General features: G+C 38.4%; 1 protein-coding gene across 5 annotated transcripts in view; it reads right to left on the minus strand.

Moving 5' to 3' along the window:
- Positions 1-841: 841 nt before the first annotated feature.
- The window catches only part of LOC5577379 (potassium voltage-gated channel protein eag), a 144,177-nt gene continuing 124,139 nt past the window's right edge, over positions 842-20,879 (minus strand). For 4 of the 5 annotated variants that reach the window (XM_021851872.1, XM_021851870.1, XM_021851871.1 and 1 more), the window contains 5 exons: positions 18,942-19,092; positions 18,536-18,845; positions 2,882-3,086; positions 2,107-2,385; positions 842-2,021 (listed from right to left, as the gene is read on the minus strand). In XM_021851872.1, coding sequence (XP_021707564.1) covers positions 1,182-2,021; positions 2,107-2,385; positions 2,882-3,086; positions 18,536-18,845; positions 18,942-19,092 — 1,785 coding nt within the window. In that variant the 3' untranslated portion in view covers positions 842-1,181. The remainder of the gene's footprint in view (positions 2,022-2,106; positions 2,386-2,881; positions 3,087-18,535; positions 18,846-18,941; positions 19,093-20,879) is intronic. The other variant, XM_021851873.1, reaches the window with a different exon arrangement.

The following is a 20,879-nucleotide window of genomic DNA, read 5'->3' on the forward strand; positions in this document are numbered from 1 at the left end:
CAAAAATTCCGAGAAGACCAGAGGGCGTCAAGCTACGATCGGAGTAGGCTAGATCCTCCGTCGGAGACTAGGGCGAGTAGTTCCAACCGGAATTGTAGAACCGACTCCAGCATTTAACCGACCAACATCGCGTCGGAGTAGACTCGGTCCTCCACCAAAGACTAGCTGAGTAGATCGCGAAACTTCATCAGCGAATGGTCGTCGGGGCGCCTGTGAACCGGAAGTTTCCCTCCACCGAAATTCCAGGACCGACCTTGGTATCTGCCCAGATAGCATTGGTTCCGCCCTCGGGGAAATCTTTGTCGGAGTAGGATAGATCCACCGTGACTAATCTGAGTAGTCCGTAGCGAGTCACCGGCTTAAGTCGTCGGAGCGCCATTGAACCGGAAGCCATCCTCCAACTGGAATCGCTGGGCCGACTTCGGCGTTCTACTGACCAACAATGGTGTAAGAACGACACGTAACGTTACCGGTTAACTCTCCATCGAAGTAGGCTAGAACTCTCCATCGAAGTAGGCTAGTTTCATCGTCGGGAGCTACGTCGAGTAGTATGACGACGAATCGCCGGCTTTGGATCGTCTAGGAACTGTACCGGAAGTCACCCCTCAACCGCAATCGCAACCTCGGCATCCAACCGGTCCGCCCGAAGAGCATGACGAGCTACGCTGCGGAATCCAGAAAACCAACAAACACAGAAGCAAAATGTAAGTGACGTGGCAGAGGCAACTCACAGCCAGAGCGAATAGAGAAAGAGGTGACGAAAAAGCGTAGAGTCATCAACAAGCCCTCAGCCCCCCGAAGTAGATATGAATAAGGTAGTTCAAGAAGTGCAGTGGCCTAGACCTGAATAACGTGAATACCGGGCGATTGAAGCTCAACAGAAAAAAAAATCATAACACTTCACTTAATATAGAACCTGCAAGGGTTGCTACCGCATTTGAAAACTTAAAAACAGCACATCCGATACAATTAGGATACAATCACCTATCACATTAAATGGAAACCCGGAAAGACTCCTTGAGACGCACTTCAAACCAATCAAGCTCGAAACTATAATTTTAGAGGTGCAGGAAGGAACGCCATCAAACAGATCACGCTCGCAGGGTGGGAAATACAGGTGCGAACAGAACCAGCTAATGATCGTTTGAGTTGTCCGATTGATGACGTAAAAGAATCCGGGGCTAGAGAAATTCACGCTTCCGTGTGGATGACGATGGCAGATCTGCGTCTAGCAGTCTAGTTTGCTCGGGACTCTGTCTAGGTGGTGCAGGAGCTTTCCGACTCTTGGATCTTCGCTTCCGTAGCAGAATGGGTCCAAGTCCGTTACCTCCGGATCCAGATCCAGTGGCTGCTGAGCCCACCAGAGAGGTCACCGGGTTTGGGTTGCTTGACGAAGGATTGTTAGTACTGGAGGTATTTGTGCCTGCTGCTGACGTTGGTACCAGACTGGTGCCGGTCATATCGCCTGGTGAGCTCTGTCCAGAAGAATCGATTTGTATCCTATTGATGAGGTCGCTTAGTAGGTCCTCTATTTTACTCATCCTTTGTGCCATCCGCTGCATTTCTAAGCGGACATCTACCTTCATGTCTAACACTGTTGCTATCAGATCTCGTTGCGCCAACGTAGATGGCTGCTCCCGAAGTCCCGTATCGTAGGTGTCGGACGTTGTTGCTCTGGATTGTGCCATTTCGATTTGTCGTTCCCGTTCGAAGGACAAATTCCGCTCCATATGCCTATCTCGTTCCCGTTCTCTTTCACGTTCTCGTTCTCGTTCACGTTCACGCTCTCGATCCCGTTCCCGTTCACGATCTCGAGTGGTTGGCGCACTAGTATCTAGCAGTCGATCTCTTTCCGTCGGTTGACGCTCCAGAGAGGGCGCTTTCACGGCCTCTCGCTCGATATGCACTACATTTGGCCGTTCCCGATTGGGCGTTTGATCTGCCTCTCCTCCCTCGTCGATTGTGTCTTGTCGCGCCAACGTTGCAGGATTCGGAGTCAGCTTCGGTGTCTTTGGGAATATCTGACGGAAAAAAGAATACATGTGAAAACAAATCTCATTGACGTTACATTTATCGTGCAATGTGCCACTAAACGTTGAAAACTACCTTATTGCCTTGACCGCCGTTACTACTTGAGCTACTACTTGCTCTACCTTGTGCACTTTCACGCAAACTCTCACGTGCACTTAAGCTTCTAGACACGGCTACCTTTGTGCTTGTATCGCTGGCCGAATCGACACTGGAACTGCCCAAGAGGCGGCCCCATTTGCTAGCTCGGGCGCCTTTTGCCGAAGGAGGTCCCGATGAAGGCGACGGTGATGGTGACGGTGATGGGACGGTTGTTAGAATGCGAGAGTCTTCAGTTAGTGTAAGCTTGGCTGGCAGCTGAAATTGAGTGAGAACAATTTTGAATGTCCAATTTCACTTTCTAAATTAATTGCTTTTTGACAACATCATTGTTCAAATCAATATTGGAATCTAATTCAAATTACTAGAAATTTAGTTTAAATTATTTTCATTAATGGCAACAAAGCACGTGCATAAGACAAACTGAAAAACTCAGGACTTCACAAGTAAATGAAACCTTCATCGACTTTTCTCAAAACTGGGAATATTCTGGGCTTTGTTTCACGCTACTTTCTACATGACAATCAAGGCAATTTCTTTACTATGTGATGTTGTATTGAATTAAACAACCTACGGGTTAATATTCTATGTGAAATTGTTCTAGAACTATAGACTTGATAACAACTAGGTATAGAGAAATTTCTGCTTCTACTTTACAAAACGATACATATTTTTTCAACACCGCTAAATATCAATTGAATATCACATCAAATTCCACACAATTTGTTTGAAGAAGAATTGACTCCATATTCACCTTTACTTTGTCTGTATCTGTATCTCCTTTCTCAACGTCGCTCTGAGTGGAGCCAGTTTGTTCCTTTGGTCCTTGTGCATTTTGCTGAGCTCTTCTAAATTTTGAAAATATTTTTCTTACCAAGTGGTCTTGACTTGAGCCCAGTTGGGGTTCGTTCTTTCTTCGCTCGGCCAGCTCCTTTTCCCTCCGAACATCTGCTACTTTCCTGAAATTGGGATGTATGACGAATTAGTTACTAGGTTGTGGAAAGGAGTAGTGGTGTTGGAGATGTGGATGGTTATTGCGGAATACCGTTTTGTCTCAAATTCCGAACAGACTCATATTCCGAACACTCGGTTTTTGTATGGCGATTGGTTTGAAATGTTTCACTGAAATATGTCATCAAATAACCCGGAAATGGCAGTCAATTGCAATTAAATTTTAATGTCTACCAATCAATTTTATACCTCGGGAGTAGTGATGATTCTCAAGTTCGAGACCAGTAGAACTAGCTCAGATAAATTTATTTCCGAAATTATTCATTTTAATATGATTTATTCGCGCTGTTCGGAATTTGAATCAAGGTGTTCGGAATATGAGACAGAATGATTAAGGTGTTCGGCATTTGAATCAAAATGTTGTTCCACACTTTTACGTAAAAACAATACTAAATAAGTTTAAATAAACAATTTTATCAGCAAACCCAACAGCTAGCAGTTAGACTTTGTGAAGAAATTAAAATATTCACAAATATCAGCTAATTTATGCCTATCAGATGCATTTGAAGTCACGGTTGGCCTTAAGTGTTCGGAATATGAGTCAAAACGGTACTTTAATCATAATTTACTGTACACGTTGTCAAATATTTGGCTAAGAATAGCTACAGACCAATCTGTTTAAGGCGAAGTAGGCCGTCATTGAAATTTGTACGCGTCGTTGATGATTGTTACTAATTCATCTCACGATTTCGAATCAAAGAAAATCAGTTGATTTTGCACTGACACAGCTGGAGAAGTATCAGCATACTTTATGCATGTTAGCGCGTACAGTGATACATTTTCAAGTCAATATAAACTATCAAGACTGATTTTTATCACTTTGAAATGCAAGCTGAAAAGTCATCATTGTTGCCAAAACGAATGACGGGCTACTTAGCCTTAAGGAGAAGATGAACCGAAGCCATACCTCAAAATTTCAAGAGCACTCCAATATTTTCAAGTATTTGAAAAGATTTTTAGTCAAACTGTGTATCAAACCCATCGCCTTAAGCTATCAGTACACACTTTGCCATATGTGCAAATATTTGTCAAATATTACAATTTTAGAGATAACTTTCCGTTCTACGGTTGAATATAAAGCTACCACAGCAGTTACATTACTGATTTTTCCAAAGCATAATCGATCGGCTGCGATGATACCTTGACAACCACGCTAATGACTGTGCTGCTGTTTTTAAAAGCTTTGGACTCTACAAGCATACTTTGATTAGTTGATTTCGTTCAATGATACATTGATTTTCATACCTGCGGTAGAACTTTGACAGCTGCGGTAGAACTTGGCGGCTACCGCAGAATGCAAAATTTTCAAAAGAAATACAATATCTAAGTGAAATTGAAATTTTTGAAAAGATAGGTAAAATTTACTAAAAATAATTATGATAGTGGTACTCCGGAACTGTGAAAATATTCACTTTCCACCGTTTTCTACTGAGCAACAAAATGGAGGGACATTTGTTATGCCCTGGGAGGGAGGCACAGATACTACACACGAAATAAAGAACAACGTTTGTTTGAACTGCAAGATAACTCCAGCTTGCCAACAACAATCAAGGCAGGCTTGTGGAAAATCGCTAATTTTCTTTTGTTGTGTACTTTCGATCTTTCCTGACAAACATGGAAAAAGGGCCACAGTTTTCTATGCACTTAATATTAATTTTCATTAGAAAAAGTAAAACGATGCATTTTTTAATGCTTTATATTCAATCAGATTGAAAGGTGATCACGTTACATTACTTGCATTGTGTGCATGAATTGACTTTCATTCGATTTTTGTCACTTTTGATAAAATGCAAAAATGTGTTTTAATCAGTTACGCGCTTTTTCCATGTTAGTCCAATGTTTGAGATCTGGGCTCACAGTGACAGTTCGTGACAGCGGAATCCCGGCTTACTATGACGTACAGAAATTTTGTTTTGGTTTCTCCCTCCCAGGTTATGCCATATGCATAATTATTATAATCAATAATGAAGTAAATTGAAACAAATAAACTTTTCTTTGACGTAAAGTTTTTCTTCCTAGATAAGAATGCTCCCAGTAAATTCAACAATATTTTTACTTTATTTTGATAAAAATCATTGTTATTTCAACGCATTTTTTATTAACCTTCCTTAGTCTCTAACAAAAACTACAAATTACAAATTGTGACTTAGGGTCGTTTTCAACCCGAAAATTCGAACAGCTCGCAAAAATCAGTGTGTTGGCCGAATTTATCTGATCACTGTGTGCCGGTGGCTACATCTAAAAAAAAGTCCCTTTCGAGACCCTTACTGTGACAACCTGTAGTTTCGTAACTAAACAAGTTATCTAAACCCTCCTCATATTGTTGAATAGGTACTCATGTGGATTGTAAATAGAGATTCCTAAATCACTTTGTTATTCATAACCGGATACAAAAACCTGGAACATTCGAAAAGTAAGTTTCCATCGCTGTTTTGTATATATAATTCACATCAATTTCATTCAGTTGATGAATATTTTGGCAAACCGGCGCACATGCCCTGAAATATTTGTTCCAGTATGGCCCATGAGGAACCGGTTCCTGGAGTCCCGGAAGGTGGCCAATCTGGATAATTCGATTAAATGACTCGGATTTATGCCCCAAAACCAAATGAATTGTGTTCAATTTATTACGATTTTTTATGTTTGGATGTATTTTGCCAAGAGAATGTATGGATGTTTATTCTGGTCCTTTTGGAACACCGGAATGGCCCCCGGGAAACCCGTATTATGGGACCACAAAGTTTTAGGGGGCCAGATAGCCGTAGCGGTAAACGCTCAGCTATTCAGCATGACCATGCTGAGGGTCGTGGGTTTGAATCCCGCTAGTCGGGGATCTTTTTGTAAAGGAAATTTTCTCGATTCCCAGGGCATAGAGTATCTTTGTAGCTGCCACACGATATACACATGCAAAAATGGTCAATCGACAAAGAAAGCTCTCAGTTAATAACTGTGGAAATGCGCATAAGAACATTAATCTGAGAAGCAGGCTTTGTCCCAGTTGGGACGTAATGCCAGAAAGAAGAAGAAGAAGAAGGAGAAAGTTTTAGCACCAAAAGTAGGCATGCGCCGGCTCATTCTTTAAGATTTTGAATACCTGTGACTCTTAAAGTTCTATTATAGCTGAATGAGTGTTTTGGCTCTTCACAACCACCGAAATAACCCAGGAATGGCCACAGGAGATACTTGTATTGGGTACCTGTGACTCTTGGATTGGGCACAATTTATTTGGTTATGGGGCGAAAATCCGAGTCATTTCATCGAACTGTTTGAATTTTTCAGGGGATGTGTGCCGGTAATTGATTCCTTAATACTGAAAAACAAGTTAGAGGGGTTGTGTGCAAGACACGACCGCAGTGTTGACGTTGTTTAAACATAGATAATATCAGAATAATGGAACTTCTTCTCTTATTTCCGCCAAACAAAACAATAATTTATTACACACCCAACGAAGTTTTTAACCGCCAACCTTTAGTATTGCAACGTACACGTTTTTTACTTTGGGTAATATTGCAAAAGATTTGCTTTGATATAATTCGGCATTATGTCAGCGTACTCATAAAGATGGTCATCCGAATTGCTTACATAACAGCAGCTAAAGGATTTATTTCCATGGAGCTCTATGTCATAATATCTTTCGAAAATATGCTATAAACATCATAATAATCTCTGGGTTTAGTAATGGAGAACAGTCCCAGTTCCATTAAATTTTTATTCTTAACATAGTAATCTTTCTCTGTTTATTCCTATTCAAAAGAGTGCTTATGAATATTTTGAAATTTTCTTCACGTGCAATGATTTTGTAAAATTGTTACAAGTGAAATTTCTCATATGATAAGAAAGTATAAGCGTAAATCCAGTAAGCGCAGTGACGATGATCATTGGAATTCTTTCAATGTTTTACTTCTCGGTGGACATCTTCCAAGACCTGAAATTGAATCTTTTCCGCTTTCGGAATATCATTGTCGTACTACACCATCAATACTATTATCTGAATCAATCGGCCCTTAGGCTGGTTAAAAATAAATTTGCTTTCGAAAATGATCTTTATAAAGGGTTGATTTTTTGGGCGGTCTTACACATAGTTCAGTTTAACGCAGAATATTTAGATTATTCCAAAATTGATAAGATTGAGAAAGTAATATTCTTTATAAGAAATATTATTCAAAACAACTCATAAACAAGTTCTTGGAGGCCTGAAAAGGGCCGATTGATTCAGATAATAGTGTAGATGGTGTAGTACGACAATGATATTCCGAAAGCGGAAAAGATTCAATTTCAGGTCTTGGAAGATGTCCACCGAGAAGTAAAACATTGAAAGAATTCCAATGATCATCGTCACTGCGCTTACTGGATTTACGCTTATACTTTCTTATCATATGAGAAATTTCACTTGTAACAATTTTACAAAATCATTGCACGTGAAGAAAATTTCAAAATATTCATAAGCACTCTTTTGAATAGGAATAAACAGAGAAAGATTACTATGTTAAGAATAAAAATTTAATGGAACTGGGACTGTTCTCCATTACTAAACCCAGAGATTATTATGATGTTTATGAGTGATTCCAAGCAACAGCACCAAAATTTGGTAAATCTTTTAATTCATTTTTTTCTATTGAGCTGAAACTTTGCACAGTTTTCCAGTTCCATCTAAATCGTCATTTTCCGATATCAAATCTTCAAGTTGAGTCACGACTAACTTTTCAAAAGGGTGTATGTGAAAATGGTTCAAAAATATTCAAAAAGCTGCACAGCAAAAACGGTTTGTTCGATTGTTAGACAACTAAAGAAACAAAGTTAGACAACTAAATAAAGATTCCAAAAAAAAATACACACAGTAAAAAAAAAAAATTTATTTGCATTAAAAAACATAATTTTTGACACAAAAACTCAAATATCTCAAAACACCCTATCGGAATACCAACGTAATTTTTTGAGGGAAAACGGTCCATTATATTAGCTATCTACCATAAAAATTTGGTGATGGTAAACCAATAAACAAAAAAGTTATGACATTTCAAACATGTCACAATTTTCACATTTAGTAGAAACAAATTTTTTTTTTCGGTGTAAATTATTACGGGAACCGCAGTTTGTTGCTGATTTTATTGTTAAGGGCCTTGCATGAATTAAACAAGTCGTTTTCATGTATTCATTAGTATTATGTATATTATATGTATAAATATTATGTATATGTATGAATATTATATGTATATGTATATATGTATAAATTAAAATGAATTAACAGATTACACGAAAATAATTTTTTTTTTACCAGGATATTTTTTTTAAGAGTATGATCGATGAGTTTCTAAATGTTATATATAAACTTTAAAAGTTTTGGATTTGGGTATGCGTTATGAGATCATGAAAACATTTTATTAATACTTATTTATTTATTTATTGTTATTCAATTTTTTTGCAATATCGAACACTTTTGCATTATTATCAGTACAGTTCGAGTATAGTTTTGCTTTAATTTTATTTTCTGACAATGGAATGAAACAGTGAAATTTTTGGGTTCCTTGGATCGTTTTCGCGTTATTATATTGCTCGCTGAGCTCTGATGCCGTTAATTCGTACTCTTCAGTAGTAGTAAAACAAAATGATAATTTTGTTAAATCTTCTTCTTTTCTGCGATTCGCCCAATCAAATAGTTCTTTTGCAGTTTTAATTGGATGCTCACGTTCTTTGGCTAAACTTGCTCTTGTGGCCATGCGCTTTATGGTTCCTCCAATAGCATCACAAGGACCTTTGCCATGTGACGTAGCAAAGAAATGCCTTCTTCTTCTTCTTTCTGGCGTTACGTCCCTACTGGGACAGAGCCTGCTTCTCAGCTTAGTGTTCTTATGAGCACTTCCACAGTTATTAACTGAGAGCTTACCATGCCAATGACCATTTTTGCATGCGTAATATCGTGTGGCAGGTACGATGATACTCTATGCCCTGGGAAGTCGAGAAAATTTCCAACCCGAAAAGATCCTCGACCGGTGGGATTCGAACCCACGACCCTTAGCTTGGTCTTGCTGAATAGCTGCGCGTTTACCGCTACGGCTATCTGGGCCCCATTGCCATTCTGCATCAATTCCGTACTTTGATTTAAATTGACATAGGCTCGAAAAATTCTTACGGTTTTTGTACTGCGATGCTGCTCCATCAGACATGAAATATATCTTTCTGATTTCTTTATCCTTATCAACGCGTAAAAAGTTAATCATTTTGGCAATGAACAAATTTACAGATACTGAGTCGTGTCTTAAATCTTCGGAAATTACAATAAAACTAAAATGTTCAATTTGCGTACTTCCATTGAAATAAATAACGAATGGATGAATTGTAGCTTGTTGTACGTTCCAGTGATGGGACTGCACTTCATCTTGCAATACAAAGCTATAGTTTTCAGAAAAATCACAAATGACTAAAAATTCACCATCTTGTAATGTATTTTTCGTATTTTTTAAAAAGCGGGATTGCTCTGTTTTAATAAAGTCGTGAGGAATTAAACTTTCTAATTTCAAGCAAAAAAATGACACAAACTCATCTACAGGTTTTACAATAGTTTCTAGGTCACACCTATCCGTGGTCACCCATTGCTCAAATGATAACTGATCAATATAATTTTCTTCAAACTCAGCGAATAAAGTATTTTCCAATGATGAAGAATCTGGACAATCCGAATAAGATCGTAGATAGCAATTTGATGTTGTATTTTCACACAAAAGACTACCAGTTAACATTTTGATATCCTTTGATAAATTGATTCTTTTCAAACTATGTAAGATTAGGTTAATATTTTCGTGTGTTGTGCACACACAAACATTATGTGTTCCTAAATTGGATAGAAGCTTGCATTGCCTTGGACGAAGGCTTGCAAATATAAGCATAGCATAAGCATAAGCATAGATGACCGTACAATTCGTAGTTGCTACTTCGTGATTGACCAGAACAATCGAAGTTGCACAGGGAATTAATGAATGGGGCTTGGGATAAGCTTACCATTCTTCAATGTGCACAAATCGAGAGCTCAAATTTAAAAGTCAATAACGGCGCCGGCCACGTCCTTACGGTCATCGGGGAAGGGAAGGAATGTTAGTGTGACTACCGTTGTTACTAGAGACCGAGATCACCTCTGCATCTCCACGGTTGTCATGGAAAGGATATTGGGTTAGTGGGATAAGGTAAAGATCTGGGAGTCACCAATGTTTGGCGATGCGATCCATGATGTAATCACGCCTAACCGGATTCGCGAAATAATTCGATAATCGCATTGTACGCCGAACAAGTGTTCGTCACTCGCCCACCCAAGAGCAAGCGACGCGATAAATAGATCAAACACTACTAACGAACCGATCACTTTTTCACCACTTCCCTACCGACGCGCGACAGGTTTGATCCTGCCCTCATCGCTCGCCCCCGCAGGAGCAAGCGTCAATGTCGAAGGATCAAACACTACTAACGAACCGATCACTTTTTCACCACTTCCCTACCGCCGCGCGACATGTTTGATCCTGCCCTCATCGCTCGCCCCCGCAGGAGCAAGCGTCAAGGTCGAAGGATCAAACACTACTCCCTTGGACGAAGGCTTGCAAATGAGGAAAAACCTACCTTAATATTTTCGTTAATTTCCTTGAAGCGTGTATACGCTTCTTTCAAAGTAGTCATCATTAATCGTTTTTGGATTGCTTGACGCTTTCCATCTTTTTTTACAGATACATAATCTTTTTGTCCTACTCTTGCTGTATTTCTATTGCTTTTTGCTGTATTTCTATTGGTTTTGAACTCATCAATGGCGTCTTGAATAGACCACGAGCTTGGCAGCATCGACAAAATCAATATTTTTTCTTTCCTTGTCGTGGCTAGATTCGAGAACCTTTCCTTCATATTCATAATTACCTCATCGTAGTCTGTGTTTTCCACATCCTCAGGTCCTAATTTGAAGAGGTTTCTTCGTACAGCTTCGTTGATTTCACGGTGTTTTTTCTCGGGATAATTGACGTAACCCATCTTCGTCCATTTAATCGGAGTCACTTTTATTCCAGCTATCCCTTCGTTGAAGCGTTCGATGTTGACCTTCTGGATGCACTCATCTTCTGATTGATTTGTTGAACCAGATGTCGCTGATGGTACCGTGGCAAGACTATCTGCACTTGGTACTTCTGGTAACTCCTCAGTTGTTGTCGGTGCATCTAGTAATTCCTCAGTTGTTGTTGTTTTCGAACTTCCTGCAACCTGATCCACCGATGATGTACAGATTGCCCGTTTGTCAACGTTTAAACGGCAGGACGTACAAATGCGTAAATTTGTATTCAATGTAGACATTGGAGCATAACCAGCCGCTTTCAGTTTATCTATGGTGCTTTCGGTGAGATTTCGTAGCTCTTTCGAACACTTTTTTTCTGCAAACGGCAGAAAGCAGTTGAGAAAGCGACTACTCATGTTGCTCGTTAGATTTTAATAAACAAAATCACTTTTAAGTTTTTACTGACTAGTTTGGTGTCGTTTTCTTGACTGAAGAAAAATTTTACAATTAAATCTTTTATAACCATAGTGGTAGTATATTTTTAGCTTTTTCGTGAGTATGTTCATGGTATGTACCTATCATGTTTTTGATGTTGTTGAAGTTACTCGCTTTCTCCCAAATATGATTAACAAAGTCTGTTCTCTACCACCCAGGTGTAATCAGATTTTAACTTTGTGGAGAAAACCAGCGCCGAGAAAACCGACCTGCTTTACGTATACTAGATCACCTGGGTATAGACCCGCCTTGTTCTCTACGAGGTAAACTTTTTGCAGGTAAACTAGTCGTATACCTGTATAGAAAACTTTTTTTGTAGCTTTTGTCTTCAATATTAGATTTCTTATAGGTTTCTTTTATCAAAAGGTTTCAACACTATTGAGAGATTTTTTCTTCAGTTACGTACAATAAAAAAATATGACACTATCAAGACTTTAGATCACAACACTGGATCGCGTCTAACTTTCTAATAGATGCTATAATAGTTATGAATAATTAAATATAATATCATGAAAACAACTTGTTAACCTCATGTGGTACCCTTAACAAAAAATTCAGCAACAAACTGCGGTCCTAAAAAAAATTAACAATGAAAAAAAAAAAAAAAATTCACTAAGTGTCAAATTTGTGAAATATTTGAAATGTCATAACTTTTTTGTTTATTGGCAAATTTTTATGGTAGATAGCTAATATAATGGACCGTTTTCCCTCAAAAAACTACGTTGGTATTCCGATAGGGTTTTGAGATATTTGAGTTTTTGTGACAAAAATGATGTTTTTTAATGCAAAAAAATTTTTTTTTTTACTGTGTGTATTTTTTTTTGGAATCTTTATTTAGTTGTCTAACTTTGTTTCTTTAGTTGTCTAACAATCGAACGAACCGTTTTTGCTGTGCAGCTTTTTGAATATTTTTGAACCATTTTCACATACACCCTTTTGAAAAGTTAGTCGTGACTCAACTTGAAGATTTGATATCGGAAAATGACGATTTAGATGGAACTGAAAAACTGTGCAAAGTTTCAGATATTTTTGAAATCGTCGATCAGAATCGACTTGCATGCCTCCGTGGAATCCCTCTTATAGCATATTTTCGAAAGATATTATGACATAGAGCTCCATAGAAATAAATCCTTTAGCCGCTGTTATGTAAGCAATTCGGATGAGCATCTTTATGAGTACGCTGACATAATGCCGAATTATATCAAAGCAAATCTTTTGCAATATTACCCAAAGTAAAAAACGTGTACGTTGCAATACTAAAGGTTGGCGGTTAAAAACTTCGTTGGGTGTGTAATAAATTATTGTTTTGTTTGGCGGAAATAAGAGAAGAAGTTCCATTATTCTGATATTATCTATGTTTAAACTCTTTTACGAAATGATCCACTGGCCCTGAGAAGGGCCATTTTGTAGAACGGCAATTATTGATTACGAAGTTCTGCCTGTACTGTTCAAGAACTGTGTTGACATACAAACGGCGCGAGTACCCGGCTATGTTTGTTGCCTTGGTCTGGATAGTTCCATCATATTACCGCCAGCAGCAATAAAAGTAGAGTCAGCTTGGCCAGCTTGTAAGTTCGGTGGCGTGGCGGGTAGTGATCGCAGGATAATGGAAGCCGAAATCTAGAAGCGCAGTTCATCTTTAAATCTTGAGGGATTTCACAAACCAGAAGCGAATTGGAAGCTCTTGGGATCAGCAACGGAGTATACTGATGATAGGAATGTATTTCAGGCTCAGGCTTCAGGGAACTCTTTTGTAGAACAATATTGGGCCCATATAAGGACCATTTCGCACAGTAATATAATATTGAACTCCAGTGAAAATATCGGACTTTCATAAACTGAAGCTGAAGCGACTGTCGTTTTGTAGCTGCTTGCACTGTAAGGTTTCCCAAATCAACGCTATTTAATTACAGCGACTGCGACGAAGAACCGCCGCAATTTCGTCGATGCTATTTTGCTGCATGTACACTAGACTGGCCCAGCTCAGTATGGGAGAAAAATAAAGTTGTATGATTCCACGGGGCACCCCCCAGGATTATTTATTGGGGTTAGAGGAAGCCTTTCTGAAAAATTCAGCTCATTTGGTCGTTCCAATAGCTGGCGCATTTGAATTGAAGTTAATATGGGATTTTCAGCTCAAACATATGAGCAACAGCACATCATCTACTGTTTGATTCAGGAAAATTGATGATCGCGTTCAATTGGACCCAGAATGTCAAAAACACTACTTGATGTAATAGCGAAGAATGTTGTAGAAGATTGTACCATGATCAAAATTAATAAAGTTGATGTTTTAACCATCTAAAGTAGGGAGTCGATGCCGGTTATGGACCCTTTGCGTATTATGGACCCCCTACAGAAAAACATAAAATTAGCACTCAAAGCAACCTTATTCCTATGAAAATCCACCGGGGGAACTTCGATTGCATTGTTAGTCAGCAGTTTCAAGCAAAATATTTGGTTTGAGGCGCATAAATACAGATATTTGAACAGTTTTGTAAATGAAACCACACAAGAGGGTCCATAATACGCATTTCCAGGTGGGTCCATAATAGGCACGTCGGCAGCGAGCCGGATTACATGGGAATCAAATGGAGGGTCCATAATACGCAACGTCAAATTTGTAAACAATCCTATTATGGACCCCGGGAGGGTCCATAATAGGCATTCGGACAACAGTTTTCCAAATGTATATTTCTCTGGGAAAATCGTATGATTTTGTATGTTGCATGTGTATCTGCCTGAGATTGCATGTGTATCTGCCTGAGATATAATTGCGGAAAGGCGTCGAGAATGAATTTCAGCTACTAAGGGGTCCATTACTAGCATTGACACCCTATATCATGCAATACTGCTTGTATTTCTTCATTTCTTGTATTTCTTGCTTGGAAGGTAGCCACTAAGCGCATCATAGCCACCTTTGCCGCTGGGCGAGCTGAGGCACATGTCGCATGCATATAAGCGACTGTACGGGAGTGCTGATCTAAGCCTAACTTTCAACAACTTCAATGAAAATGAGAGTAAATCTAGATACAACCTTCTGCAATTATGTTCATTAGGGTATCAACTAGTGTATTTGTCATTCTGGGCTTATTTGAACGTGAACAATTAGTATACGGAACTAAACAGTGACATAGGATCAATTTTCAATATATTTAAGACGAATATCCCATACAAACTTCAAATCGAATGCGCCAGCTGGTGGAGCAACCAATTGATTTTAAATTTTGAGAGAACGTTTTTCTTACCCTAAGGCTCATATCTAGGGGGTGCCCCGTTGAGTTTTACAACTTTTTTTGTTTAAGGGCCAGTCTAATGTACACTGCACAGTTTTAGGAGTGTTTCTGAAACACGGCGGCGCGATTCAACAGCAATCTCCGTCGGTCTAGATGGTTCCATATGAGTGTTGTGCAGCGCTACAACGACGAAATCGCGACTATTTCTGTCGCTATCGCTGGATAAAATCGATTTGTTTTGGGTAGCCTGTCAATACAGCAGCTGCAAATCTATCGCGTCAAGTCTGGGAGCCCATAGCACTGCTGATCCCTTGCGTGGACGGCGACGGGTGTGACGCTTCGAACCGGCAATCAGAAAGATCGTGCTAGCTTTTCGCATGGCTATGACAGCGAAGCACTGATTGGTAGAGATGAATTTCTGGCCGAAAACGTGGTGCGCTCACTGAGAGCGGCTTTAGTTGCGGTGACTCCGATACGCGTGTAGCTCCATTCGCGTCCCAATGAACACTGAACTGAGGACGCGAATGACTCTCGAAACTTGCTTGCTAGAGATGGTCGGGTTTCACGTTTTTCAAACCCGAACCCGAACCGTACCCAACTTATTTTATTTCTTCAAACCCGGACCCGACTCGAACCCGAGACAATAATTGAAAAGCAAACCCGGACCCGACCCGAACCCGAAAAATTTTTGCTGTGTAAACCCGAACCCGACCCGAAATCCGAAAAAAATTTGTAAGGAAAACCCGAATAAAACCCGAGTTTGAAAAGATGGTAAATTCATCTTTTCTGATGCATAAGAAAGCTTTTAGGTTGTTACTCTGTTCACAATTCTCACCAAACCCGACCTAAACCCGAATTTTTGTAAGTCCGAACCTGCCCCGTACCCGATAATTTTGTAGCCTTCAAACCCGACCCGAACCCGAACCCGAAAAATTTCAAATTTTCAAACCCGAACCCAACCATCTCTATTGCTTGCTACCGTGTTCACAGTCTGACGGCAGAAAGAAGAATGAGGGAAGAAGCAGGGACCGGTGCGCTTTTAAAGTGGGAAGCGGAATCCAAAAATGTGCTTGAATGTGATTGGTTAGATAAGAAAGGGGTCGACATTTTACGATTTTTCAATAGTTAGTTGCTAATAATCAATAGTATCCATTTTAATCGACGCGTAGATAAATTTCCGATCGATTGATGGATAAATATTGAAAATTTATCGATAAATGGCTGAGTTATTAGAGGTCAAAACCTGACCATTTTTTGTTACATGCTTAATTTTTCGTTTTTTTTTTTTTGAATTGTACCTCCATATGTTGCCGAAGGACGTTATCCAAGGTCTAAAAATTATTCCAAAATATTCATCAACCGAATAGTACCGTGATGTGAATTTATTTATTTATTTATTCACCGTCTTCGACTGCACGTCACACAGACTGAAAACTTAATATTATGTACTTTACTTAAATTCTATCTCTTATCCTATTAACAAAAACATTTTTTGACACATTTTATCTGACGAATCGCTGAATCTTTTGAATTCTCGTAGGCAGAAGTCAAGTGCGCTAAATGACCATAATTCGTCCGATGGTGTGGTATTGCTAGCATCGAAGAGTAACGAAACTGACGGGGTGGCACGTACAAAGGGATTTGTCCAAGGAGCACAGGACTGTTGATGTTGCCCTGAATGATGTTGAAAATAAACACACAGTGCATCGATACACGTCGTTGCGATAGAGTCTCCAAACCGATCAAGCGGCATCGATCTGGATAAAACGGAAGATGGACGGGATCATTCCACGGAAGATTGCGTAGTGCAAACCTTATGAATCTCCTTTGTACACGTTCAATTTTGAGAGCCAGCGTAGAATAATAAGGACACCATACGGGAGCAGTGTATTCAAGTATACTACGAACTAGTGAGCAGTAGAGTGTTTTCAGTGCATAAATGTCTGTGAATCCAAGAACGGAAAAGGCTTTGGCCTCGGTAACCCCTATGTGTTCGTTGAATTTAAGCTTTTCTTCGATGATAACGCCCAAGTCGCAGATAGACGTCACCCTTTGCAGAAGAACCGAATCGATTGAGTATTCAAAAACGGTTTTGCCACTGCATCTACTGAAGGAAATAACCTTACAGTTGGTACTGTTGTCGCGCATTCCATTATCTCCGCACCATGTCAGCAGCGTATTAACATCCTCTTGAAGTGCTACACATTCCAGCTGCGAAAATATTGTACGGTACCTACATCTTTATATCGTCAGCAAATGAGAGAACGAATGACGACAGTGGAAGACTTAAGTCGTTTACAAATATGTTATAATGATGAAAGAATGGAAGCATAGGAAAATGTTTTTTATCATAGCATAATTAGCTATTGTTGAGATATTTTTTTCGATTATTCATGATAAAATATGGTTCAAAATGAAGATTCGTGAAAATTTACAAAGCTTGGTTTGGTATTGATAACTATCGCAAAACTTGGTTTGCTATTAATTTGTTATTCAATACCTACCTAACAGCTTTTAGAGCTACTGAAAACGCTTTGAAACTATTTGTAATGCATTCAGTATTAAAATATCTCTGTTGGTTAATGTGCAAGTATTATTTATATTATATGAATACATTTTAAACTCGTGAGTACATTTGAGCCCCTCTTTAAATTTGTGAATATATGACAGATATTTTTTCATATACCGTCAAACGGGGTGACTTGCAACACTTTTCAACTTGAATCAACCAAAACCATGATCTAAATATCATATAAAAATATGAATTCCTTTTAGAACTTTTAATGGTCGGCCCACCTACAGAATGGGATGACAGAAGATTGAATCGAATTATTTTGTCATATCAAAAGTCATCAAAAAGGTGATTTTTTTTAAATGTCCTTATGCGGGGTGACTTGCAACACTCAATGCTAATTTACTTTTTGCCAACAAAATGTTGGTATTTTTTATTTGTCACACTTGTTAAGTATTGTTATTCATGTATTTAAAGCATTCGAAACAGTACAACAGCATTTTGAATAACTTTTTGTAAGAAAATAATTGAGCTACTTTTGTATGGAAAAAAAAAGTGTGAAATCATCAAGGTCGAATACCTTAACTGAATAATATTTTTAATGAGTGTTTGTTGCTGATTGATGAATTATTACTCTTTTGATTATAAAGTAGACCTAACACAAAAGTTTTTCACTTTTATAAAACTCTAAATTGCTTGGAAATAAAGTGTTGCAAGTCACCCCGTATAGGTACATTTTTATTAAAAAATATTGTTATTAAAAACTTGTTGCTACAATTTCGTAAAATAAAATTTGTCATATTATCAGTTATTAGTTATAGAAACACCAGGTAGAGTATTACTTTTGTATATTAAATCTATCCCATGTTTCTAAGTCACGATTTCGAACCTTCATCAAGCATCAGTTTGAAGTAATTCTAATGAATCATGTTTAATGTATAAAAATATTTATGATAACAGCTTTAATCGTGACTCTTACTTGAATTGTAAGTCAAACGTATTGAAGCACGGATTTGAAACGAATTTTCTTTTGAAATTTGTGTTTTAAAGCGAAATTCAGTTGTAAGTTACAATGTGTTGCAAGTCACCCCGTTTGACGGTATAATCAATTATAATTACATAGCAAAAACTCACCTAAATATCAATCGATGCCTTAAATTATACGTTAAAACTAAATTCCTTGCAAAACTATTAGCAAAAGCTTGGTAAAAATCTAATACTTCGAGTAGTTTGTCTCTTTTTATCGCATGTAAATCACAGTAAGTTAACGCTCGCACGTTGGCCGCACTTTGACCGACTGCGGAATCCTTCCAGAAGGAGTCACCGAAAACGTCTCCTTTCCCGAGAATGGCGACCACTTCGTCGTCTTGAATCACTTCCAGGCTTCCGGTCACTATGAAGCACAAACTGTCGATGCTTTCACCCGTATGGTATAACAAATCACCTAATCGGAGGTGGAGAACAAAAAAAGAAAGAACAATAAATTGAGTCGTTAATAATCGATGTCGTTTTGGGACACTCAGGATGACGATGCAACAACCTGGCGCGGAATGGGACATGCAAAAGTGCATGGCTAGCGCTCGCAAACAACCGTCTGATGCTAATCGGAAAGCCGGATGCTCGTTGAATACCTTCCGGTTCAGGTGCACACAAATATCCGCCTTCATATCCTTGGGACAATAGTTCAGCACCTACGAGTGGAAGAGAGCAAGAGTTATTCGGTAATTCTGAGAGATAACCATGCACCTAGTGGTTTCCAAAAATTTTGCAGTGAATTTATGTTTTCTGTACAGTGGGCAAAATCCGACCTGTATTCTCGTTTTTTTCATGCCGCTGGATTCAAAAAGTGTGAAGTATCCATTTTTATTAAAAAAAAAAACTGCCGATATGAATCAGTAAACAATATTGTTGGTGAACACCTTTTAGACAAAAAACTGTCGAAATAAGTCAATCACAAATAGGGGAACTGGGGGTAAAATGAACACCCTTAGCAATTTTCATATTTTCTTGCTTATGAAGCTGTCAGATTCTTTTTCAATTGTTCAGAATTGAAGAAGGAGGTTTATGCAATGTAACAAGTTGAATTATTGTGATGGAAACATAATTTTATCAACTGTATTGCAATTTTGAAAATTTCTTTCCACAGAGTCAATGTTCCAAACATGGGGGTAAAATGAGCATGTAACGGGGGTAAAATGAACATATAAAGGGGGTTAAATGAACACATGCTGAAAGGTTTAGCTGCGAGTATTTGGATGGCTGTCCATTGCTGTCTTTGTATTTTCTCCGGAAAACTCTCGGCATCTGAAATAAAATCCGGTAGTATTCGTCCTGCCGTGGTGTTCATATTACCCCCATCTCGAGTGGTTCATTTTACCCCCAAAGGATCAACATTTTCAAATCATTTGTTCTAAGAATTTTGAAAATAAAAATGCTTTCAATTTCCGTCTACTTAATCATGAATACTTTAAAGATATGATGTGCTACGCAGTTCAGTAGATATGTTATGGTCTTAGCCATAAAAACCTTAAATTCCACGAGTGAAAATTTACATCATATGAGAAAATGGAGAGACGTACTTTGTTTTTGTTTACTTTTCCAGCTTTTGACAGTTCTAGATCGCGCTGAAGTTGTCGAAATAGTTCCTTAGTCTGAGGATTAAGGATGGTGCCATGTTTTGCATAGATTTATAGCATAATTACCGTAAAACACAAACATGTTCATTTTACCCCCCCTGTTCATTTTACCACAGTTTCCCTAATACAATTCTTACTAAAGATTCCATTTTACCCCTTTTCCCATATAATTGGCTGTTTATGATGGGTTTACCATATTCTTCGATAATGCAGTTGGATTTTCTACTTAAAACTTTTAATTCCTGTTGTTGAAAAGGCGGTGAAAATATGGAAAATGTATCATACTGTAAAGTACAGAATTTTAGTAAAATACGTGTTATCAGTTTAAGCGTTTATTGAGTTATGGTTGTTAATCAGTCTAATGTCAGGTCTTATTTAAGGCATGGCCTACTTGGGAGATTGGGAGTAGCTTAGTGTAATGTAATTTCTTAATATCTGAATACTACATTCGGTCTTCTTGACTCGTCGATGTCCTCATCGACATCATAATTAGAGAGTACACTGGAATCTGAGTGCCATTTTTTTCATGTTATTCGGTGAACAAATTGAGCTGAATGGTAAACTTGATACTTGAAAACCATCAATATCTGTAACAAGGTATCGATCATTAGGCAACATCTTTTTAATAACATAAGGACCTTTAAACTTTTTACACAGTTTTTATAATTTTGAACGGGTTTCCGTTTTCTGTCCACCATTTCCTTATTTTATTCCTGAAGTTTTAATATATTTTCTTTTGCTTTTGCTCGAATTTCTGACAAATGTAATATCGCGACGAAAGCTGATTGTTCCTTACAAATATTTCTATATTTTTGGTTTCATTATTAACATTGTTCTGGAAT

The sequence above is a fragment of the Aedes aegypti genome, chromosome 3 (assembly GCF_002204515.2).
Source record: "Aedes aegypti strain LVP_AGWG chromosome 3, AaegL5.0 Primary Assembly, whole genome shotgun sequence".
Lineage (NCBI taxonomy): Eukaryota > Metazoa > Arthropoda > Insecta > Diptera > Culicidae > Aedes > Aedes aegypti.